The sequence below is a fragment of the Saimiri boliviensis genome, chromosome 9 (assembly GCF_048565385.1).
Source record: "Saimiri boliviensis isolate mSaiBol1 chromosome 9, mSaiBol1.pri, whole genome shotgun sequence".
In the NCBI taxonomy this organism is placed as follows: domain Eukaryota; kingdom Metazoa; phylum Chordata; class Mammalia; order Primates; family Cebidae; genus Saimiri; species Saimiri boliviensis.
Window position 1 is genome coordinate 6,779,802 of NC_133457.1, and position 25,050 is coordinate 6,804,851.

At 40.3% G+C, this 25,050-nt stretch overlaps 1 protein-coding gene across 5 annotated transcripts in view; it reads left to right on the forward strand.

The window, feature by feature from the left end:
• Positions 1 to 25,050, forward strand: part of PLD1 (phospholipase D1) — a 213,242-nt gene that overhangs the window by 146,228 nt on the left and 41,964 nt on the right. For all 5 annotated transcript variants that reach the window (XM_039480331.2, XM_074405436.1, XM_074405437.1 and 2 more), the window contains 3 exons: positions 10,086 to 10,196; positions 12,925 to 13,013; positions 24,104 to 24,217. In XM_039480331.2, coding sequence (XP_039336265.2) covers positions 10,086 to 10,196; positions 12,925 to 13,013; positions 24,104 to 24,217 — 314 coding nt within the window. The remainder of the gene's footprint in view (positions 1 to 10,085; positions 10,197 to 12,924; positions 13,014 to 24,103; positions 24,218 to 25,050) is intronic.

Consider the following 25,050-nt stretch of genomic DNA (forward strand, 5'->3'; position numbering starts at 1 on the left):
TTTCCATGGACAGATAGTTTTGCAGAGTTCTTTTTTTTTTTTGAGACGGAGTTTCGCTCTTGTTACCCAGGCTGGAGTGCAATGGCGCGATCTCGGCTCACCACAACCTCCGCCTCCTGGGTTCAGGCAATTCTCCTGCCTCAGCCTCCTGAGTAGCTGGGACTACAGGCATGCGCCACCATGCCCAGCTAATTTTTTGTATTTTTAGTAGAGACGGGGTTTCACCATGTTGACCAGGATGGTCTCGATCTTTTGACCTGGTGATCCACCCGCCTCGGCCTCCCAAAGTGCTGAGATCACAGGCGTGAGCCACGGTGCCCTGCCTGCAGAGTTAGTTCTTTAATACAGGACTCCTTAGTGCCTTTGCTATGCTACAGTGTATTACAAAACCATTAAGAAGGAATATGATGTGCGCATTTCCCAAGCTTATTTGACAGAGAGTCTCTTGTTTTGCGCATTCTTATCTGTTTCCATCTTTCCAAACAAATAGCTTGACACCAAAAGTTTGTACACATGAAGAACTTATTAGACTAGAGAGAGAGAATGAGAGCAAGGGGGCAAGTGAACAGGCAGTTATGGTAATTCTCACATATAATTAAGGCTTAAACAAAAATGAAGAGAAAGGAGGCCAGGTGCGGTGGCTCATGCCTGTAATCCCAGCACTGGGAGGCCAAGGCGGGCGGATCACAATGTCAGGAGTTTGAGACTAGCCTAGCCAAGATGGTGAAACCCCAGCTCTAGTAAAAACACAAAAATTAGCCGGGCATGGTGGCAGGCACTTGTAGTCTCAGCTACTTGGGAGGCTGAAGGAGGAGAATTGCTTGAATCCCGGGAGGTGGAGGCTGCAGGGAGGTGGTGGAGGTTGCACTGAGCCGAGATCACACCACTGCTCCAGCCTGGGTGACAGAATGAGACTCCATCTCAAAAAAAAAAAAAAAAAAAAAAAAAGAAAAAGAAAGAAATGAAGAGTAGGGACAAATAGGAGGTATTTTTGGGGAAAGAAACTAAGGGACGTTGCAACTAGGAACTAACTGAAAATTTGGGACAGAGGAAAAAGTTAAAGATAATTAGTTTAGTGTCACAAAGTCTCCAAAGAACCATAGGAACTGTGTCATGACTGGTGGGTCAGGGCACCAACTGAGATCACCAAAGGACTCAGGTAGGTCCTAGTGAACATCTAGTTCTGGGTAATATACATTTTCCAGCATGATCATGGAGATATATATATATATATATATATATATATATATATATATATATATATATATATAAACCGAAAGTGATGCTAGACAGTGTTTTGGAAATACAGGAAAATTGTCCAGCTAAATATAGTAAAACGCGTTTTAACACTAGCAAGTCAGAAAAGCACACAGGTGGTGTGGTATGAAGATGGTACAGCAGCATGTGGCCTCAGTGTGCCATCCCCCCTCCCTGAGCCCAGTTTTGTCATCTGAAAACCTTATGTTTGATGTCAATCTGATCTGAGTCCCTTCAGACATGTAAAGGGAAAATTTTCATTTATCATCTTTAATACATGAGGATATCATTCAAAGTACAGGTATTAATGACTTTGTATTTAATCCTCCTGCTATAGTTATGATCCCTCACGAAATAAAACTCAAATGCCCATCGAAGATACACTTCTTAATTTTTAAAGTAGTCAGAGTGACATTTATCGATCACTGAATAGAAATAGAAGCCATTTCTCGGAATTTGTACCTTGATTATTAAACTTGTTTCTATGGATCTCTGAGAGAAAAGGAAAATATCTAAGTAACTTAAAATATCATAGATACATTTAGCCACATGGCAGTGATAAATAGGACAAAAAATTAAAAGCAAGGATAAGAGTTAAGAAAATAGGACGTCACTGATGAACTCTTAAATTCCAAGATTATAAGATTATCCTTTATTTTATTCTTCTGGTCCTCAAAACCTGCTATTTCTATAGTGAACTTTCTGTCATCTCAGTTCCTACAGTAGAATCTCATGCCTATAATCCCAGCACTTTGGGAGGTCGAGGTGGGTAAATTACTTGAGGTCCAGAGTTCAAGCCTAGCCTGGCCAACATGGTGAAACCTCATCTCTACTAAAAACACAAAAATTAGCCGGGCGTTGTGGCACACGCCTGTAATTACAGCCACTTGGGAGCTGAAGCAGAAGAATTGCTGGAACCTGAGCCTGCGAGGCAGAGGTTGCAGTGAGCAGAGATCATGCCACTACACTCCAGCCTGGGCAGCAGAGCAAAACTCCTCTCAAAAAACAAACCAAAAGTTTGCAACAAAGAAGTTAACATTTCTCTGAGTATGTCCCCAGGCTAGTGGTGACATACTCAGAGAAAAGTTAACTTCTAGATAGAAATTTTTAGACACCACCAGGCTAGTGGTGACATACTCAGAGAAATGTTAACTTCTAGACAGAAATTTTTATTCCATCGATGGATTGGAATGGGGAGAAAGAACATTTGACGTAATAAGGTAAACAATAGATAAAATTCAGGTTATTCTTTCATCTGGAGAAGCATACCTAGTTAGTAATTTTTTAATACAAAAACATTGGTTGCACACCACTAGCAATTCCACAGAGAGAGACACAGCCACCCAGGGAGAGGGGAGCTGCAGCGGGCAGTATGGATGCCTGCCCACCAGCGTGAATTGCTGCTTCTGAAGAACTCATCCAGACCTGAGCGCTGACTTCAGCAACTTCCACTGTACTTTTAAAATGATCTTTGGTGTTTCCCCTCCGCTCTGGGCATTCTCAGAAGCCTGCCAAGGGCACTCAGAGAAGACATGGCAGGAAAAGGCGTGGGCAACAAGAGGAAGTGGGAGAGATGGTTCTGAAACTGCTTCTACATAGAGAAAGTGCAGGAACTAGAATAAACTAGTTTCCAGAATGGTCTTAATACATTAGATGCGTTAGAAAGACAGAGGATATTCTATAAAGACAAGGTGAAGGAACTAGAAAAAACTAGCTTTCAGAATGGTCTTAATACCATCTAAGATGCATTGTAAAGACAGAGGATATTCTACACAGAGGAGGTGAGGCAACTCGAATAAACTAGGCTCCAGAATGGTCCTAATGCCATCTAAGATGCATTATAAAGACATAGTATATTTGGCATATCTATTAAGGTGAAAGAAAATGCTGAATGCTATGTCAGCAGCAACACGGGGTCAACACATGGGAACAATCCTTTTTAAAACTCATAGTAGAAAGCATTCCTTGGACAATCATGCTGAGAATTCCAGAGAAATAACTCCACTGGAATCATGTCTCCAAGTCCTATTTATGGGAGAACAAGGAAAGAAGAAAGGGAGGGAGGGAGGAACAAAGGAAGGAAGAAAGAATGAGAAAGAAAGGAGGGAAGGGAAAAAGGAGAGAGGGAGAGAGGGAGAAAAAAATGTACAGGCAAGTGTAAATGACATCCAGATTATACCAGTGGAAAAAGATTGTTCTCACACTTGCAATAAATGTCCAAAGGACATTCCAAAGGATCTATTAGATCTCAAAGGACAGAAAAATGTTTTGTATTGCAGAATGTCATGAGAGAATAAAGTGGATAGGTGAAGAATAAAGTGAGTAGGTGGGGGTAAAAGGAATCCACTCTGTCCATTTCGATCGAAGTTACTTAGCGTGGGAGTTATTTTCCACATGTGGGCCAGGCCTTCATGCACTAACACATATGTGAGTGTTACTGTGGGTCTTGGCTGGAAGACCTGATATGAACAGAGCATTTTCTATGTGCTCAGCACCATGCTAACCCATTGTGGATTATCTCATTTACATTCGGCAGTCTGTAAGCTAAACTCCTATGCAGCCTGTTTCTACAGATGCAACAACTAACACATTGAGAGGTTAAAATAACAATAACTGGTGGGGTCCTGGCACAGTGGCTCACACCTGTCATTCTAGCACTTTTGGAGGCCAAGGCAGATGGATCACCTGAGGTCAGGAGTTCGAAATCAGCCTGGCCAATAGAGCAAAAAAAAAAAACCTGTCTACTAAACATACAAAAATTAGCTCGTCATGGTGGCAGGTGCCTGTAGTCCCAGCTACTCATAAGGCTGAGGCAGGAGAATTGCTTGAACCCAGGAGGTGGAGGTTGCGGTGAGCCAAGATCGTGCTATTGTACTCCAGCTTGGGTGACGGAGACTCCATCTCAGAAAAACAAACAGTTAGTGATGGAGGTGACTCGCTTCTGAGCAGTTTGGCTTCAGTGCCTGAGGTTATTAGCCATGGAGACTGTTTCCAGTAAAACCAGGATGGTTGTAACCACCGGGGCTCTAGCAGAGCAAAGTTTCATGTCCTGTTTGCCTTTGAGTATCACCTTCTGTTGCCACAGCCCCAAATCCACCCCCAACTTTTATTTTCTTTCTGGCTCCCAAGAGTCTCCAACTAATACTTTGTTTCCTGGGACTTCTTTTTCCTTAAGTCCTATCCTTCAATAATTATCTTTTCTTTCTCTCCTTCAGCCTCAAGATTAACTTTTCTCTTTTGTTCAGGAAAAGGCTCATCCTGTGTGAATAACTATGAACTGTGATAGGAATGGCTGAGACTCGACTAAAAAGTGGCTGTGAAAAGAAAGAGCTTGATAAGATGAGGCAGGTTCTTGAACTAGGTCAATTTCTTGATGCACCTTTGCCTGCTCTTCTCCTCAGTATGGACTGGAAGAAAAAGGCGCAGGAATCAGAGGCTTCCCTTCCACTCCCCAACCCATGCCACTTGTGAGCTCCGACACAGTTGGCCTCTGCTTGTGGCACATAAAAAGTGCTTTTGTGCTAAACAGGCTTTGTTCCGTGATTGACTTGGAATCTCAGGGAAATAAAAAGGAATTCATATATGTGCTGAATTTGTAGGGAATCAAAGCGTCGTGGTGAGAGAAAGGAAGGGAATTTGGGACAATCACTAGGGAAGATCCGAAGTTCTCCTTCCGAGAGAAATTTCTGTTCTTTAATCCGTACATTTGACTTGGGCCCAGAGGATAGAAGGTGATCAGGGATTGTGGTTAAAAAGAAGCCTATGTTTTAAGTTAAAAAATAAGACATAGTACCGAGGAAAATGACTAGTCCAAGTTACGGTTTTGAGGCTAAACTATAAAATCCGAAATATGCCATTTTTCTATACTTTAAAATTATATATTCAGACTCGAGGTTTGAAAAGTATGGGTTAGATTTGATTCCCAACACATTTGGGACAGTGAGACAAGCTATATTTTTGCATGTGAGGGAACAGTTTGAGGGTTGTCTCAGTTACATTGGTTTAAAACAGAAATGCAGGACAAGTTGGTGCAGTCAGTGAAGAAAATGAAGCGAGTAAATCTTAAAAGGAAATCTCAGTGGCAATGGTAAAAGGTGAAAAAATAAAAACAAAATGAAAGGAAATCCATCAAAATGGGTGATACGGTTTGGCTGTGTGTTTTCACCCAAATCTCACCTTAATTGTAATAATCGCCATGTGTCATGGGAGGGACCCCGTGGGAGGTAACTGAATCGTGGGGGCAGGTCTTTCCCATGCTGTTCTCGTGGTTGTGAATAAGTCTCACGAGATCTGATGGTTTTATAAAGGGGAGTTCCCCTGCACATGCCCTCTTGCCTGCTGCCATGTATGAGGTGCCTTTTTTCTTCCTTCATCTTCTGCCATGATTGTGAGGCCTCCCCAGCCATGTGGAACTGTGAGTTCATTAAACCTCCTTCCTTTATAAATTACCCAGTCTCTGGTAGGTCTTTGTTAGCAGCATGAGAATGGACTAATACAATGGGTTTGACGTATTTGACTGTTGATAAAACTTTCTGGACTATCAAGCATTTAAAGCAGTTAGGTTGATATGTATATAGACTCAGGGTTTCCTGTCTGTGGTTCAATGGTCTAGGTAGAGCAAGAAGGAAATTCATATTTTCAGTTTTTCTTGTGATAGGGAGATTTTAACTAATTAGAATAGTAGTGAATAAACGACAATCCCAAGTGATTTTTTTTTCCTGTGTTGCTCAAAAGTTATGTTTCAAGTTTAGCCAAAAATGATGACGTTTTTAAATTAATGAGTTTTTATTGTGAGTAAAGCATATGGGCTTAGACTCAGGTAGTGGGATAGATGATGCTGAAGCCCCTCAGGAGGTGGACAAGCCCTCATACTTGATGGTTTTATAGGCATCAGGGAGTCCCCCTCCACTTTTTCTTATGCTCTCCCACAGTTGGATACATTGATACATAAAATGATCTTTTTTTTTTTTTTTTTTTTTTTTTTTTTTTTTTTTTTTTTGAGATGCACTTTTACTCCTGTTGCCCAGGCTAGAGTGCAGTGGTGCAATCTCAGCTCACTACAACCTCCGCCTCCTGGGTTCAAGCGATTCTCCAGCCTCAGCCTCCCGAGTAGCTGAGATTACAGGTGCACACCACCCAAGCCCAGCTAATTTTTGTAGTTTTAGTAGAGATGGGTTTCACCATGTTGGCCAGGCTGGTGTCAAACCCCTGACCTCAGCTGATCTGCCCACCTTGGCCTCCCAAAGTGCTGGGATTACAGGCGTGAGCCACCATACCTGGCCATAAAATAGTCTTCTTTTGGCTTGAAGCTTTACATATTTTAAACATTTAAATCCTCCAGATAGAGAAACATTTACCATTATCCTTCACAGAAAAAATGGCAAATATGTGACCTTCAGGCTTTCCCTTCCATGAAAGGCAGTGAGGATCAACCTCAGATTTCTTCCCCAGCGTGCCTGCTTTCAACAATCACCTCTTAACACAGTTGTCCAGGAAGCTACTCTGAATCTATTAGACTTCATGTGCCAGCTGATACCGAAGCAATCCTCCTATTGTGTATCTTACGTGAATGAGTTTATTGACTCTTACGTGAACGAGTTTATTGAGTCAGAGCAAATTTTGAGAGTGAGAAAGGAAAGAAAGTATAAGGTTTTTGGATTTGAGGGAAAAACTCAGATATTACCAGCAAGGGTGGGTTATAAACTTTGCCTATAGCTTTTTACAGAGGTAGACATACTATAAATAGAACGTCTAGTACCAAGTGCCACATACCATTATTATCACTTTGTGTTTGTCATGCCGTTTTTTCTTTACAGGAGCTTTGGGGGACGGGGAGAGGTCTCAGTTGTACAGTGGAGGAAATTGAACCTCCATGATATTTAAAGGACATGTAAATGCTCTTTCACCTTGGACAAGTCATTTAAAATACCATCGAGGTTCCGTCCAGGCGCAGTGGCTCACACCTGTAATCCCAGCACTTTGGGAGACTGAGGCGGGTGTATCACTTGAGGTCAGGAGTTCAAGACCAGTCTGGCCAACATGGCAAAACCCCATCTCTACTAAAAATACAAATATTAGCTAGGTGTGGTGGCACGTGCCTGTAATCCCAGCTACTTGGCAGTCTGAGGCAGGAGAATTGCTTGAACCTGGGAGACGGAGGTTTCAGTGAGCCGAGATCACGCCGTTGCAGTCCAGCCTGGGCCAACAGAGCAAGACTCCATCTCAAAAAAAAAAAAAAAAAAAAAAAAAAAAAAAAGGCACGGAGGTTCTCTTCTTTCAAGTATACGCTGCAGTTGTATACATTGCCTCCAGAGTTAAATAGAATTATATTAGGATGGCATGAGAATCTTCTCAAAGTAGCCTGCATTTTCACTGCTGTGTTCCTTAGCATCAAAATTAAACATCAATTTGAGTGGACTAAGAATTAAAACTTCTATTTCTTCAACGTTTGTTATTTCTACCTAATGAACAATAATGCAGCTCCTTGGAGATGAGTAAAATCCAAATATTTTTCCAGTATGGATAATATTTATCTAAATTTTCCTTATGACTTTTCTTCTGTATTTAATATATTCATGTTGACATCTTTTGAAATTTTGTTGTACACATTCAGTTGATAGTTTCTGTAATGCTTTGAGATACTTCGTAATAAATACCTCATATTGGATAAGGAGATAACACTACTAAAGATGGCACAGTAAGTGATTTTTAGTAAGTGTGAGTTTGGCATTTAATGGCCTTATGGTTGGAATTTTAAAGTTACTGATTTAAACAAGAATTTTACCAGGCCTTTTATATATAGCAGACATAGAACTGATTATGGATTGCTTTGTGTATTCCTAATGAGTATGGGACCATTCTTTTTATTTTCAATATCAGTTGACTTCATAAGGGACAGTTTTAACATTCATTTCAAACTAGAAATAGCAAGTCTATTTTTATAGCAATTCTTCTGTGTGTCATGGTATTGTTTCAGCACCTACTACATGCCAGCATCATACTGCAATGCCAGTTAGAATGCTGGGGGAAAAACGATGACCGATGGTTGCTGAGTGGAAAATGCCTTCCTTCTGTGTTCTCTAGTCCTCTGTCCTGTGCACAGCATCCCTGACATGACCTGCCACAGCTCAAATGCATCCTCTAATGCTCATTAATAATAACACTTGTAACCACTTAATAGGTACCAGGCCTCCTGCTACACATTTCATAGGAATTCACTTAATCCTATGACCCTATAAAGTAGAAATCCATTTTATAGAATGAAAATCTGAGGCACAAAGAAGTTAAGGAACAGGACCACGATCAGCAGCCAGTAAGTAGTTGAGCTTGGCTTCAAACCTAGACAGTCCTCCTCTGCATCAGCGTGTTTAGTCTATATTCAGGTGGCTGAGCTAGAAGAAGCTCGAGTAATCCAGCCTGAAAGGTGAGTGTCTGCAGAGACAAAGGCAGTGTGAGTGATGACAAAGCAGTAAATCTGAGAAATCCTCCAAAGAATAAACAGAAGTAGATGTGAGATTGAATATAGACTGGAAGGAGAAGAGGCATGCCAAAGAGCCCCCAACGTCACTTACTATAAAGACTAATAGAATAATGGTATGCCCCTGGCCAGTGGGTATTTGAGATGGGAAATGGTTTAGAGAAAAATGTCATGAGCTCAACTTTGATCTATTTAATCTGAGGCTATGGGATCAACTCCAAATTGATTGGTATGACACACAGATGTGATGAAATGGCAAAACAGACCGTGTGGCATGGTAGAAGAACATAGGCTATGGGACGAAAAAAAAAGCAAGTTCAAGCTGTGATGCTGATGTTAGCACCTCTGTGACACCATGCAAGTTTCTTTGCTTCTTTGAGTCTCAGTTTTCTTTCCTGTGATTGGTTTCCTTAATTAGAAAGTTTAGACTAAAGTAGCATGCCATGGAACAGACAGCTAATTAAAAGTAGAATGAAGATTACATGTTTAAATGAACTACCTTTTAGAATGTATTAATCGGAACAATTGCTATTTAGAAGAAAAGAAATAATCACATTGTTAAGTCAGAGTTAGGATGGCCATACCATATGGTCCACACCAGGACGCCCCGGCTTTTTTTTTTTTATGAGATGGAGTTTTGCTCTGTTGCCCAGGCTGGAGTGCAGTGGCCTGATCTTGGCTCACTGCAACCTCCACCTCCCGGTTCAAGCAATGCACTGCCTCAACCTTCCAGGTAGCTAGGATTACAGGCTCCTGCCACCATGCCCAGCTAATTTTTGTATTTTTGGAGAGATGGGGTTTCACCATCTTGGCCAGGCTGGTCTTGAACTCCTGATGTCATGATCCACCTGCCTCGACCTCCCAAAGTGCTGGGATTATGGGCGTGAGCCACCGTGCTTGGCCAACCAGGACCCTTTTAAGGTGCTCTGAATAAATATACCAGAACAACAGGGATTCTGGTGTAATTATGGGACTGTCATAGGGAAGGAATACAAATAGTTACCATACTCACAGCCACCAGTAGAGGTACTTCTGAAATAGTGTTTGTAAAAATCACAATTTGTGGTTTTCAATTTTGAATGAAAATCATCCTGGTTGAAAGAGGGTATATTGAGGATGTGATTTCCAGCTGAGGACCTTCATTTTGGGCTACCTCCAAGGACCACTTCTTTGCCCTCCTCTTCCTTAGCAGCATCCTCCACCCCACTACCCTCCTTTGGTTCACACATGACCCTCCAGCCACTGTAGTCACTCAGTCGTGTGGAAGAAAAAGGAGCGACTTCATTGTATTAGTGTATCGGATGTCCTCTCCCTTGCTAATATTTGTTCATTTCCGATTGCTACCTTGCAGTTGCTCCGCTCTGCTGCTGATTGGTCTGCTGGTATAAAGTACCATGAAGAGTCCATCCATGCCGCTTACGTCCACGTGATAGAGAACAGCAAGCATTATATCTATATCGAAGTAAGCCTTGCTCGTGTAACTTCTTATGAGAAACTGCCTTGCCTTAAATATCATGCAGAGACTTCAGGGTTCCCAAACATAGGACCTGTCATATTAATAAATACACCTTTAGACGTGAAAAGTGCTGGAGAAGTTCTGGTTCATGTCACCTGAATTTGGACCTCCCAAGCCAACCGGGAATTGGCTTGGCATTGTCATTAACTCAAGACTCTACTGGGAGTCTCCCAGATTCTTGCTATTAAGATGTATCATCAGCTCACTGTGATAGTATTAGAGAGAAATACCCCAACGTGGATATGTAGGTTTTGATTTGGCTTGGGTTGAAGGGTTTAAGTGTGAAGGAAGTTCTGTTTCAGGAGAGCATACACAGGGGTGAGTTGCTAAAACAGAGCCCACTGGATGCCACTGGTTGGGACGTGGTGGCTTAGGGAGAGTGCAGGGAAAAGAACATGGAAAAGGAAGATGTGAGAACATTAAGAGCAGGTACCAGCTTCTTCAATCCTTTGTGAACTACTACTCAATATGAATCTGAGGACATTGAGTTTAGTTTCAGAACTTAAATTACTCTTCAAAGTGGATATAAAAATAGTTGAGAGAACTTGAAGAACCCTGAAAAAAATAAAAAGTCACAATAATGGAAAAAATAAGTCAGAGCATATTTTCCTTCTTTATTTGAGTCTTTTCTTTCCCAGTGAATTTTTTTTTTTTTTAAAGTATATAGAGGAATGAGTTAACTGGGGAAAACCATTCTAGCCCTGCTTTTTCTTCTCCTTGGGTTCTGGCCTTCTCCTGCTCTGCGCAGGAACAATTTCTTAAAGATAAGCAAGGAAGAATTGGAGCTTTACTTGTTTCTTGAGCCAGGGTGGAGAAGTCTAAGTTAAATATAATGTATTAGCTGGCTAAATGCAGTGTGGTATCCTCAGTGGTATCATGCAGTGGATATAGGACATTAGTGGAAAAATGAGCAAAGTCTGCATAAAGTCTGGAGCTTAGTAATGACATTAGTGTAATTAATTTCAACAGCTATACTATAGAAATGTAAAGATGCAAAGAGTGGCTCATCTGTTTCCCTGGAATCATTTTGCTTCATCTCTTTTCAGTAGCGTTAACATCAGCTTTTCTGGCCAGGTGCAGTGGCTCATGCTTGTAATCCCAGCACTTTGGGGGACTGAGGTGGGAAGGTCACCTGAGGTCAGGAATTCGAGACCAGTCTGCCAAGATGGTGAAACCCTGTCTCTACTAAAAATGCAAAAAAAATTAGTCACGCATGGTAGCAGGCACCTGTAATCCCAGCTATTCGGGAGGCTGAGGCAGGAAAATTGCTTGAACCTGGGAGGCAGAGGTTGAAGTGAGCTAAGACTGTGCCATTGCACTCCAGCCTAGATGACAAAAGTGAGACTCCATTCAAAAAAAAAAAAAAATCAGCCTTTCTTCTTAATGTGATCATAGTATTAAATGACATCAGTAATGCCATGTAGGTATACATAGTTGGAACATAGACATGGTTGATACTTCTCTAGTCAAGATAAGCAGTCTTCACCTGATTCTTCCAAAAAAGGAGAATTAAAGGGCATGACATGTAGCCAGTCTGTGTATACAGCTGCCGAGGAATGCTAAGCTTCTTTATAATATGAATTCAGCAAAAGAAACATGGTTTGGTTGCCACTGAGATTTTGATTGTTTTGATGCTCGAAGGTGAATCACATCCTCAAAAGACTTTCTGTACCTTGTCTTCCTGTTAAGTTTATCTTCTGGAGGCATTTTATAGATTTATGCACTTAAGTATAAAAGCTTACATAGTCGTAAAAATGATAATGCAAAGGAATGATAATTATGAGTAGTTGCATATATATATCGCTTTACCTTGAGATAATTAGCAAGTAGTACTTTGTAAAAATTATAAATTACAGGTGTGTTATAACAATCTATTCTGTTTGAACACACAATATTCATAATATGTGCACCAAGTTTTTATCATTCCTTTATGCAGCAACAAAATCTTTTGCACTGTTAAGATAATGTTGTACCTGGTTTTCTAGTAACTGTTTTAAAGACTATTTTATTGATTATATAAATAGCAGAAGTACTTAGAGGAAGAAAAACATTTCTTTTTCCATTTTACTAACTGGCTTATATATATGCATCATACAAAAGACAGTTGAGGCTACTCAAAATAAGAAGTTCAGAGATGATAAGAGACCCAAACAAACAAGACAAGGCGAAAGCAGATACCAACAAATAATGGAGGAAGGGCAGAGAAAGCTAGACCAGGTTTTTGCCATCTACCCTGTCAAAAAAGCAAGCTTAGCATGAAATAGAATGCTTTCCAATATAGAATTTTAAATCATAAGCATTTATACAATGTGCGAAGCTGAAAAAAAACTTATTTCCCTATTAATTAAATTTGCAATGTTCCTAAGTATTCTAACAGTGCAATTTAGAAAATCACCTATAAGGAATTCTCATGGTGAGATAATAGTGTCGCTTTTCACTTGACTAAGGTTACAGGTGATATGACCTGGAATCAGATGCGATCCAGAGTGAGATGAGATGGCCTTTATTCTGTGTCATTGACTTTCTTGATGTGATTTCAATGATCAGAACACATCTGCTGTGTGAACCATTTTTAAAAAATATCAGTGTAGTTTTTTGTTATTTACCAGATTGTCCTTATGGATACTGCTAAGAAAATAAAGACTAACATGACTGTCTCTTTTATTTCTCATAGAACCAGTTTTTCATAAGCTGTGCTGATGATAAAGTTGTGTTCAACAAGGTAGGCGATGCCATTGCCCAGAGGATCCTGAAAGCTCACAGGTAACAGCCTTTGGGTAGGAGTTCCTGCTGCAGATGTCTTTGTATTTATTACTAAAATGACTTTGCAAAGCCCATTTTTAAAGTAATGTCATTTCCTAGCAGGCTTGAATTTGGTTCAGCCAGCAACAGGTTATTGATACCTTTAATCTGAGTCGATTGCTAAAAATTTTTATTCCCTTTTCTAAGGAATTTGAATTCTTCCAGGGCACAAAAATTTCTTCCTGGCCAGTCTGTTTCCCACACTTGAGTTTGTCATTTGTTTTATTTAATAGCAGACCGTGAGCTGCGTTTATGTAAAAAACAAAGTAAAATAGACATAATATTTTGCTACAGGTTATATTCTTATTATCATATGTCATATTTATTCAGTTAATGGGATTATTTCTTTAATAATTGCTTTACTGAGGTAGAATTCACATACTGTACAATTCAGCCACTTAAACTATACAATTCAATGATTTTTAATATTTTCATGGAGTTGTACAACCACCACCTAATCGATTTTGGAACCTTTTCATCAACCCAGAAAGAAACCCCATTAGCAGTCGTTACTATTCTACCATTCCTTCTATTTTTAGCCCCTGGCTACCACTGATTTTTCTTTTTCTATAGATTTGCCTAGTTTGGGAATTTTGTATAAATGGAGTCCCACAGTATGTGGTCTTTTATGACTAATTGCTCTATCTTAGCATAATGTTCTTGAAGCTCATCTGTATTATAGCATGTATCAGTATTTCATTTCTTTTCATTGCCAGATAATATTCCAATACATGCATATACCACACTGCATTTATTCATGAGTTGATGGACATTTGGGTTGTTCCTACTTTTTGCCTATTATGAATAATGCTGCTATAAACAACCTGTACTAGTGTTTGTGCAGATATGTGTTTCCATTTCTCTAGGGGTAGAATTGCCAGGTTATAGCGAACTCTGTTTAACATTTTGAGTAACTGCCAGGCTGTCTTCCAAAGCGACTCTGCCGTTTTACATTCCCCGTGTATGAGATGTCCAGTTTCTCTCTATTTGCCAATACTTATTATTCCCTCTCTCTTCGATTATAGTCATACCACTAGATTCCAGCTTAGGGAACAGAATGAGGCCTCATCTCTTTAAAAAGAAAAAAAAAGAAAGAAAGAAAAGAAAAAACTAATTTTGCAGGTTGCCTGCCATGGAGTACCCCCTTTTCACTAATTAAGGCCAAGATGTGCCATTCAAGCTTATGCCTCTCTGTCTTCATAGACTTCTCTGTTCTCTACTTTTCTGAGACTCAGAACTTCCCTGCCAAAGTCACATTCTTAGCAACAAGTATAATTTTGGCTATTTGAGAAAGAATAGAATACAGCCCAAAGCAGACGGAGGGAAATGACAGTCTGCAGTTAGCCAGGCCTCACCAAAGAATATGGGCCCTCTGCCAGGTCCGTCCCACCCTGGAGAAATCTGAGTCTTCAAATTGCAAACTCCCTTGACTGGGCTTAGTCTTTATTTTTCTGCCAGCGCTGGAATCTAGCCTCACAACAATTCCCCTAAGCAATTTCTCGGTTCCTCTCACTTCCTCTGGTTCCTTCTCAACAGCCATAATTCTTTATAGAAATAGGTTTTGCAAAGTCTCCGTGTTCTGACATGACCTAGAGCCTCAGACTCATGTTCATCTCATGCTGACTTAAGAGCAGCTGGGGGAATCAGTGAAAAAGCCCCAGATCTTCACTCTAATAAGTAAAACTGTCTCAGAGTTGAGGCCAGCTGCCAACCCACTTGAGACCTTTCCTTGACAACTCAAATGTGACTGGCGTTCAGGGAGAAAAAAAATCATAATCCACAGTCTAAAACTGACTGTTTTATATCACGTTTGACTAAGCCAAAAGGTAGGACCAACTGATCCTGGCAGAAACATTTTTTAACACTGTGTGCCAGAATGAATGGTTTCTGAGGAGGGTCTCAGAACTTTGGACATGGAAACTTGACATGCATAATTTTTCTGCTTTCGTAGAAATTCAGGAAGTGAAAAAGTGCATTTTATAAGTGTTATCACCAAAAAGTTGATGCATACAACTGCAACAGGCAGTTGACTTAATGTTTCTGTGTTTTAATATTAAACTGCATTGAAAAATATGCTATTAAACTACTTTAAAATACAATTTTGAAAATTGTTCAAACATCACGCTGCTTTTGTTTTCTTTTGTTTTTCTTTTCTTTTCTTTTTTTCTTTTTGAGACAGTCTCGCTCTGTTGCCCAGGCTGGAGTGCAATGACACAATCTCAGCTCACTGCAACCTCTGCCTCCTGGGTACAAACAATTCTCCAGCCTCAGCCTCCCAGGTAGCTGGGATTACAGGCACCTGCCACCACACCCAGCTTTTTTTTTAAATTTTTTTTTATTTTTATTTTTAGTAGAGATGGAGTTTTACCATGTTGGCCAGGCTGGTTTTAAAATCCTAACCTCAAGTGATCTACCCACCTTGGCCTCCCAAAGTGCCCCTCAGGCTTCTTATAACTGTAGATGAGCTGCTGTTTGTCTGTAAGTGGGTGGTATGGGAAATACCACACTGGGGAATCTGAAATTATTGGGGGATCAGATGTCTGGAGACCTGGATTCTCTCCAGCTCTGTTATCCATTGCTCTTGTGACACACTGTTTCTTCACCCACAATGAGTAACAGTATCTGTTCTACCTAGCTTATGTGAATATATAAAAAAGTAGTTTGTAAATTGTGAAGCAGCAGTTCGTGTAAGAAATTATTATAGCATTTCTATGATATCCATCGTTTGGAAATCTGTTGTTCATTGTTAGTTTAAGGATAAAGAAGCATGATATTCAAATAAGCTGCTTCAAAATTAGTATTTATGCTAGAAAAAGAAATGCTTTAATTAAAAAGATGTTTAAATATTCCATACTTTAAATTATTGGATGACTACTTCTAGATAAGAACAATTTGTTTTGGTTTCTTACCCCTGGCTCTTGTTTATCATGGAACAGGTTTAGATACATGATTCAAACACTTCTGTCTAGAGGTTTTCTGCCAGAAACCTATACCTGACTCTATATACCTATACCTGCCAGAAATCTATACCTAAACCTATACCTGGGAATCAATTTTTGATTTCCCTATTATTAATGTGATAACACCCTCCCAAAATATAAAGTAAAACAAAATGTATTCTGAAGCATAATACATGTTTAGTTTAGTTTCAATTTTAGATGCCATTTACTTTGTTGTTTGAAGATATGGAAGTTTTCTAACTGAAATCACTGGTTGATAATTGAATAAAAACGTTACTAAATAGTTTTTGAGTCTTTCCACATAATCGGTGCTTTACCTGTGTTACCTCATTCAGTCTTCCTATCAACTTTGTGGGGTTGGTTGCATAGTTACTTGCATTCTGTGGGCGAGGCAGCTGAGGCCTAGTGAGGTTAGATAACTTAGCCAAGTCATACAGCTGTGGATGGATGGGAATAGGGCTCAAACCATGTCTGCAGGATTTCACCTTGTGCTTTTTACTGCTAAGCTACAAAGCTTCCCCCATTTCTAGGGTCCTAGGAATTTCCGAATGGTAAACCTCCCAGAAATCTATGAAAAATACTTTGTTTTGAAGTTTTAAAAATTGAATGAGCTGGGCATTGTGGCTTATGCCTTTAATTTCAGCACTTCGGGAGGCTGAGGTGGGAAGATCCCTTTAGCTCAGGAGTTCAAGACCAGCCTATGCAGTATAGTGAGACCTAGTCTCTACAAAAAGAATAAAAAATTAGCTGGGTGTGCTGGTCCATGCCTGTGGTCCCAGCCACCCAGGAGGCTGAGGTGGGAGGATCTCTTGAGCTTAGGAGGTCAAGGCTGTATTGAGCCATGATTGCACCACTGCATTCCAGCCTGGGAAACAGAGTGAGACCCTGTCTCAAAAAGAAAAAAAAAAAAAAAAAAAAAGATTTTTTTTTTAAAGTAATACTTGAAGATTAAAAGTTCTTGGGTTTAAAGAAAAATCTGTGTCCATAATTACCATATCCTATAATTTTGTACCAAACTGAAAAGACATGTTGGACTTATTTCAAAGCATTGTCTTAAGGAAATTTCAACTGCAGTTATAATAAAAAGAAAAAAAAACCACCTTATCTAAGTATGCCAATCACTGGTTTCACATTTTTTCTTGTGGGATAACTTCCAAGCTCTGTATGATTCCTGCAGAAGAGGTTACCTTGGGGCACAGGTAACAACAGGCAGGAGACCTTTTGATTTAGATCACGTAAATGCTTTTATTCTGTTCTCAAAATTGTATAAAATTGTAATCTCAGTAGATAGAGAAATGTAATGATTAGCACAGGGCAGGGGCCAGCAATCATTTTGAGCCTGAGCATGTGCCCTGGAAGAGAGAGGAAGGAAGAGGGAGACTTTTAAAGAAAGAGAGAATGAAAACGGGCTGGGCCATAGTGGGAACAGTTTAATATAGGGTTCTGTATAATCTCATTTGGGGGCCACTCAGGGCTAGGCTTGTCAAAGACGATCAAGCCCAGGGTGAAATCTAAGTCAGACATGCTGGGGAATCCCTCAGCCTTCTTATGGTAAGCTTGTCATTTTCAAAAGATAACCAATGAGAGAAATGATGTGTTTGTGCACAATATATAATATAATCTATAAAGTCACATAAAGGATAGGTCAAGTCAGTGTTAAATAGGGCTAGCATTTCCAGTGGATGAGTCGTACTTTTAGCCAGTTCTTCCATGTGCAGAAGAGGAAACTGAGGCCCAGAAGGATCTTCTCCTTTTAAAAGATTTGCCAAGCACAAAATAAAAGGGGTTATGTCCCAAACAACCAAGAAGCTGCAGATCCAATTCCAGCATAATTGATGCCACCATAGTATAAACTTCTCTTTACACACACACACACACACACACACACACACACACACACACACAGCCCTAACCACAATTCTTATTTCTGACAGTATTCACTGCTGCAAAATCTATGAGACAATTTATAGTAGCTCTTGAAGTCTACAGTAATGAAATACGATCTATAAATCTCAAATTCCCAAAAAATAAAATCTCTTGTCTCTAGCAAAGCACATCAGGCTTCCTTGGGGCCTTCTTACCAGCCCTGAGACCCAGCTGTGAGCAGATCAGGCTTCTCCCCACTATCCTTCAAGCTGAAGAGGGGCCGTGAAGTGAAGAAGGAGGGGCTTTTGCAGGAAAGAAAAACAGGAAGAGGACTGTAGAGGCACATCACTGCTGTGACCCGTCCACATGGTGCAATTGTACTCTGCTTTTAAAGATATAAGCAGCTTTATAGCAATCACAGACATTTTAAAGTTAATTTTTAAAAGCCCATGTTCTTACCACCCTGAAAAGTTCGCTCTTCATTTTTCTGTTTCCTTTTTGTCAATATTAACACACACAATACTATTTTCTGTTGAATTGTAATTTACTTTATTTTCATAGAGCTCATCTGAATTTCAAGTGCATTTCCACACAATAGGAGGAGCTTTAACTTGGGCATTTCCTGATAAATGTAGTTCAATCAATTCAGTAATTTCTCATTGTGTCCCCTCTGTATTGCGCATCAGGGTACTACTCCTGCCTCCTCTCCCTCCACATCCCGTCCTTGATCTTGATGCTATGGGGCCCTGGGTCCTTGAAAAGGGTCTTCCAAACACTGGTGTTGATCTCCCTTGGGCCTGTTCTGGCATCTGCTTAATGTGGCTTGGGGACTTCAGCCCTCCCCTTTCAGACCTGCTGCCTCTCTACACCTTCTCTGCTCCTGCCACACAGCATAGCTGCTGGATGACGTGCTCCACATTCCTCTGGAGTTCACTTAAAAGCAAGGCCTCAGATCCTCATGGCTCTCATATTTCACATTGAAAAGAGAGTAGGGTCTGCCGGGCGTGGTGGCTCCCACCTGTAACCCCAGCACTTTGGGAGTCCAAGGCAGACTGATCATGAGGTCAGGAAATTGAGACCATCCTGGCTACCATGGTAAAACCCCATCTGTACTAAATATACCAAAAATTAGCCAGGCGTGGTGACATGTGCCTATAGTTCCAGCCACTTGGGAGGCTGAGGCAGGAGAATCGCTTGAACCCGGGCGGTGGAGATTGCAGTGAGCTGAGATTGAGCCACTGCGCTCCAGCCTGGGGGACAGAGTGAGACTCCGTTTTAAGAAAAAAAGAGAATGGGGTCTATCCTGTTTTCCCTGGAATTCAGCTTGAGGCCAAAGGACTGATTCCCTGTCCTGAGTCCTGCTCTTATTTCTCTGCACTCCTGCCTCAGCTTAGAGAATCTCTCTCTAGTTCCCCAAATCTAAAAGAAGTTGATGTCTTTGTGTCCTGCCTCCTGTGTGAGAGTGCCACCCCGGGAGCAATGCCTGCTTCGTTTCTGCAGTCACAGAGAGGGGGAAGTTAACACATTTAAAGTGAAGAATGATTTAATGTGTTACAGTGTCAGCCTGCCACATTTGTATTGCCTTATGATTGTAACATTGCACTGGGGCCATTTTAACACAGTAGCAGAAGTACTGTGCTACTGAGCCTTCAGAGGGGTCATTTAAAGTGGCTACAAGATGGTCATTTCATTGAATGGCTATAACATAATTTACTTAACCATCCCTTTATTATGGGACATTTATTTACAATTTTTAGCTATTCTACACGGCACTGCCATAAGAGTTAGTGATTTTGGAAGAAAAACTTATTTTAACAAGAAGCCTGAGAATGCTGTTTTATAGAAATTGCTTTGAACTCATGTGGATGAAGGGACTGTAGCATGATGGGTAGTTATCTGTGGCTTAGTGCCCACTAGTTCTTATCTTGCTTTTAAGGTCATAAATAATTTATGCACTAGGGGCTCAGATTCTTAATCCTAAGCTGATTGCTATCATCTGGACAACTCCCATGTTACGAGGATTCAGTATTTCTAGAGGACATTAGATTCCTCAGCAGCTGGAACTCTTATCCTCCGTGGATTGGATCAAGGAGGCAGCTTGGACATAGTGTCCCATAGAATTTTCTGGGCTTTGGCTTACATTCAAGCACAATTTTGTGGCTTCAAATTCCAGAGTCCTTTTTTTTTTTTCCCCCTACAGCAGTGAAAATCTAAATAGTTTCCACTAGTTTGCTGAACACAGTTTAAAATTTTCATCATTTAGGAAATTTATGAGCTACTATATTGTAAAATAGCAAAGGCCTTGATATGGAGCTAAGAGAGTCCTAAAAACAAGAAAATGTGAATATTCTGATTCCTACAAACTAAAATTTGCAAGAATGCTTTAAAATATTTTTATAGAACATTTCTCAATATCCTACGTATGAGATCTCCCTTGTAAAATCATTTTTGCTTTAAACGAAAAACAATGAAACAGAACTGTCTCTTAACAGACGTCATCACATTTGTTTCAACGATCAGCAATACCACTTGTAAGATTTTCCAACAAATATAAAAAATGAGTTTTGTTAGTTAGCATAAATATCAAAATAGTTATTTCAAAATAGAAAAAAATTAGAAGCAATTTAAATGCCTATCAATAGAGAACTGGTTTAAATATTAAAGTACAGATAAATGGTAGAGTATTACATCCCTTTTCTTAAAAAGTAACTATGTTCTGATATGGAAGGATTTCCAAGATACCCTGTTAGATAATAAAAATCATGTTCAGCAAAGTGCTTGAAGTGTTTATAGTATTCTAACATTGGTATAGAAGGAAAAAATACATATATTCTTATAAATTCATACACTATTTCTGAAAGAACATGGAGGAAACTGTTAACAAAAGTTGCCCCCAGGATAAAGGAGTGAGAGAGAATTTTTTTTCACTTGTAATCATCTATCTCTTTCATTTTGTACTATGAGCTTGTTACCCATTTGAAAGGAATCTATTTGGTGGTTTCTCAAAATGCTAAACTTAGAATGACCATATGACCCAGTCAGTCCATTCCTGAGTATAAACCTGAAAGAACTGAAAACAGGGACTCACAGATACTCTGTGCCAATGTTGATAGCAGTATTATTCACAAAAGCCGAAAGGTGGAAGCAATCTAAATGTCCTTCAGCAGATGAATGTGATATGTACATACCGTGGAATATTATTCAGTCTTAAAAAGAAGGGAATTCTGACACAAACTACAACATGGATGAACCTTGAAGATGTTATGCTAAGTGACACAAGTCAGACATAAAGGGCAAGTATTATATGATTCTAATTATATGCAAAATCCAGAACCGGCAGATTCATAGAGACAAAGCAGATTAGAGGTTACTGGGGGTGCAGACAGTGAAAAACAGGGTAGCTATGACTTGATAGTCACCGAGTTTCTGTCTGGGATGTTGAAAAGGTTTGGGAATAGATCATCGTGATAGTTGTACAACATTGTGAATGTAATTGATGCCACTGAACTGTACACTTAGAAATGGGGGCCAGATGCGGGGGTTCACGCCTATAATCCCAGCACTTTGGGAAGCCGAGGTAGGCAGATCACCTGAGATCAGGAGTTTGAGACCAGCCCGACCAACATGGTGAAACCCCTCTTTACTAAAAATACAAAATTAGCTGGGCATGGTGGCACATGCCTGTAATTCCAGCTACTCAGGAGGCTGAGGTAGGAGAATTGTTTGAACCTGGGAGGTGGAGGTTGCAGTGGGCCAAGATCTTGCCATTGCACTCCAGCCTGGGCAACAAGAGTGAAACTTTGTCTCAAAAAAAAAAAAAAAAAAAAAAAAAAAGTAAAATGACAAATTTTACATGTATTTTACTACAGTAAAATGGAATTTAATTTAAATAAATAAAATATAATTTTATTTAAAGAAAAATGTATGTAATGCATACATTTTGCAAATAAAATGTAATATAATATAAAGAAAAAATTCATGTTCAGCTTAACCTCTTCTCTACCAGAAACTTCCCCAGAAACGCTTTTCCAACCTGATCCCATCCTCCTAAAGCAAATAATACTGAGTGCATAGCATGTGCAAAGGTCCTTGATTGGGTGCTACCAAAACCAGAAAGATACGTGGACAGGCATCCTGTGTTTCAGAGGAGCTTATCACATAGCCTAGGGAGCAGATGTGTGTATCCCTATTGTGCAAAGCAGAAAGAGTGCTGAACAGACATCCTGGCCGTGTGCTGTGAGTGCCGAGGCAAGAATAAACCAACTCTGACTGGAAGGGCCAAGATGGCTTGGCAGAGGAAGTAGTCTATAAGGTGACCTAGAAAACGCTGGATTCACTGGAGGCCCAGAAGGCTGATGAGCCAAGCTTCATAGCAGGAAGGTGCAGCTCTGAACAAAGGGCCGTAGTCTCCTGGCGCTGGGCTGTGGTTATGGGAGGATTATAGTTTAAGGCAGTATAATCCCGAATTCTGAAAAGGCAGTTGAGGGCCAAATGGCATCAATTTTTAAGCGTGCGGTTTAATTTATTTTGACTTTTAAATGTTGGCTCTGGGGAAGTAGCTCAGGTTTTTGTTTTTTTTTTTTCTGTTCCTTTTCACTATCCTGCTCACCATTTAGGGATGTGAGTCTTTTATTCTTATCAAGCAACAAACGTTTAACAGTTGACATTTTTTAATGTTTCTTTCCAACTCAAACTATGTTTGCCATCTAGTGATTAATCCACGCCATTACAACAACCTACTTAGGATCCTCGTTTCTTAGCATGGCAGCCACGCACACAGGCCTCCAGATTTCACTGTTGATAGTCATTTCTGCCCTGAATTTCTCTTTCCAGTTACCCAGATGTATACAATGACATTTAGAGACATCGGTAATAAAATCTGATCCACCAAAGAGTACTGATAATATTCACACAAAAGAAAAATTTAGTTGTTTAGAAGAAAATGCGCCTTAGAAATGAAAAGTTTAAGTAGGATTGGATTTGAAAATTAACCAATAACAACAGCTTTGTGTGAATATAGTCCTCTAGATATCCTGGCAAGATTCCTTGATCACAGTGTATGTCACATTATTTTCTAGGCTTTTTCTTCCTCCTGTATATCCTATGAATAAGAGACAAGAACGTTGTTAATAGCTTTTGATTCTGAATAAGTGGTACCCATTTGGAGCATACTTCACATTTCTGATTTTCTGAATGCCTGTCAAAGAGGGAGAGCTACACATTTTTCTTCTATTGTTATATCATTGAGTAGAATTCATTTTCCTTTATTAATCACTTGAGAGAGTGAGGCATGAACTATTGTGTTATATGTGCAGGGGACTTAAATATACACATTGGCCGCTCAGAATTCTTAGAGGGCCTAGAGTAACATTTTGTAGCTGAAAACTCAAGAGTTTCTAAGTAGATAATGATGACTTCTGTTTTGAAAAATATAATGGATCCAGTGTGTCTTTTTGCCCCTGAGATCTAGGCTGTGAGAACTGATTTACTCAACAATTTTTTTTTTTTTTTTGAGACGGAGTTTCACTCTTGTTACCCAGGCTGGAGTGCAATGGCGCGATCTTGGCTCACCGCAACCTCCGCCTCCTGGGTTCAGGCAATTCTCCTGCCTCAGCCTCCCGAGTAGCTGGGATTACAGGCACGCGCCACCATGCCCAGCTAATGTTTTGTATTTTTAGTAGAGACGGGGTTTCACCATGTTGACCAGGATGGTCTCGATCTCTTGACCTCATGATCCACCCACCTCGGCCTCCCAGAGTGCTGGGATTACAGGCGTGAGCCACTGCGCCTGGCCCTACTCAACAATTCTTAACTGGCTAACTACTGTGTCAACTATTTGTTAACTATTAAGATAACGTCTTTTTTTCAAAACTTGGTTATAGCCTTCCCTACCTGCCTCTTTCCATGGGATCCAAGCAAGGATTTCTTACACTGCATTTTGTCCTACAAGCGATTGTGCTGTAGAGAGACAGTGGGTACAATTTCTACTTTACCGCCAAGTTCAGCTTGTTGTTCAGGCTACAAAGGGATAGCCTGGGTGACAGCGTCTGTCCTCCATTCCAACAGCACCCCCCTCCCAAGCCCCAAAATGTGACAGAATGTGTTGTAGGAAACCATTCACTCAGTCTCAAAAAACATGTGAACCGCTTGGCTGCCATGTAAAACTGATACTACCTTTTTTTTTTGGAGGGGGATGGTAAATTTCTCTGCATCTGACCTTTGCAGGGAAAACAAGAGATTCCGGGTATATGTTGTGATACCACTTCTGCCAGGGTTCGAAGGAGACATTTCAACCGGCGGAGGAAATGCTCTACAGGCCATCATGCACTTCAACTACAGGTGCCAGACTCTAGTCTAAATGATCTGTTTTGAGCTTTTGGTCATGCATGTAAGCTGGTGATAGGAATGACGGTGTTTCTCCACTTCCATTCAGTGGATTGGGAGAACAAATGAACACTTTATTTTACTTTCAAATCTTGGCTTGTTGGCTAGTCGATAAAATTCAAATGGAGCCTACAGTGATAAAGGCTTGGCCTAAGACACATGGTGAACATAAAATAACTAAGATATTAGTCCCTCTTGCAGAGTCATTGTCTATTTCAGTACATGTATAATGTTGATGAAAACTTATCTTTAAGTGGTTAAATAGCTATTGAGCTTTACATGTACTTTGCAGTAAGTAGAGAAAAAATTAAATGCCTGACATGGTATGATTTGCTTGTGTTTGGTTATGATTCTTTAGGTAGCAAATCCTTCAACAAGGTTGATAATGATAATTTTTTGGTAAATAAATTCCCAGAGTTTTGTTTTTTCTGCTACATAATTGTTAAAATTTTAGGAAAAGTTTTGTGCTTGATATTTTTAAAAGCTGAGTTTTCATGTTTATTTAAAAAGGCACACTTGGTTCCTCTGAGGCTTCAGATTTGGCCAGTGGAGCACTGCGAAGAGGACTGGGAGGTGCCAGCCGGTGGGGGGGTGGGGGGGAGCACAGGCTAGCGAGGCTGCATAGCGGGGGATGGAAAGGCACCCCCGACCTTCTCTCAGGGTCACCTAACTGCGAAAGGGAACAGAAGCAAAGAAGTGAGGGGCCGGGCCTGGGCATGACTCTGGCTCCATGCTGTAAGTTCCATCCCCTGAGATGAAAAAGAACCCCACTCAGGATCACACTCTGT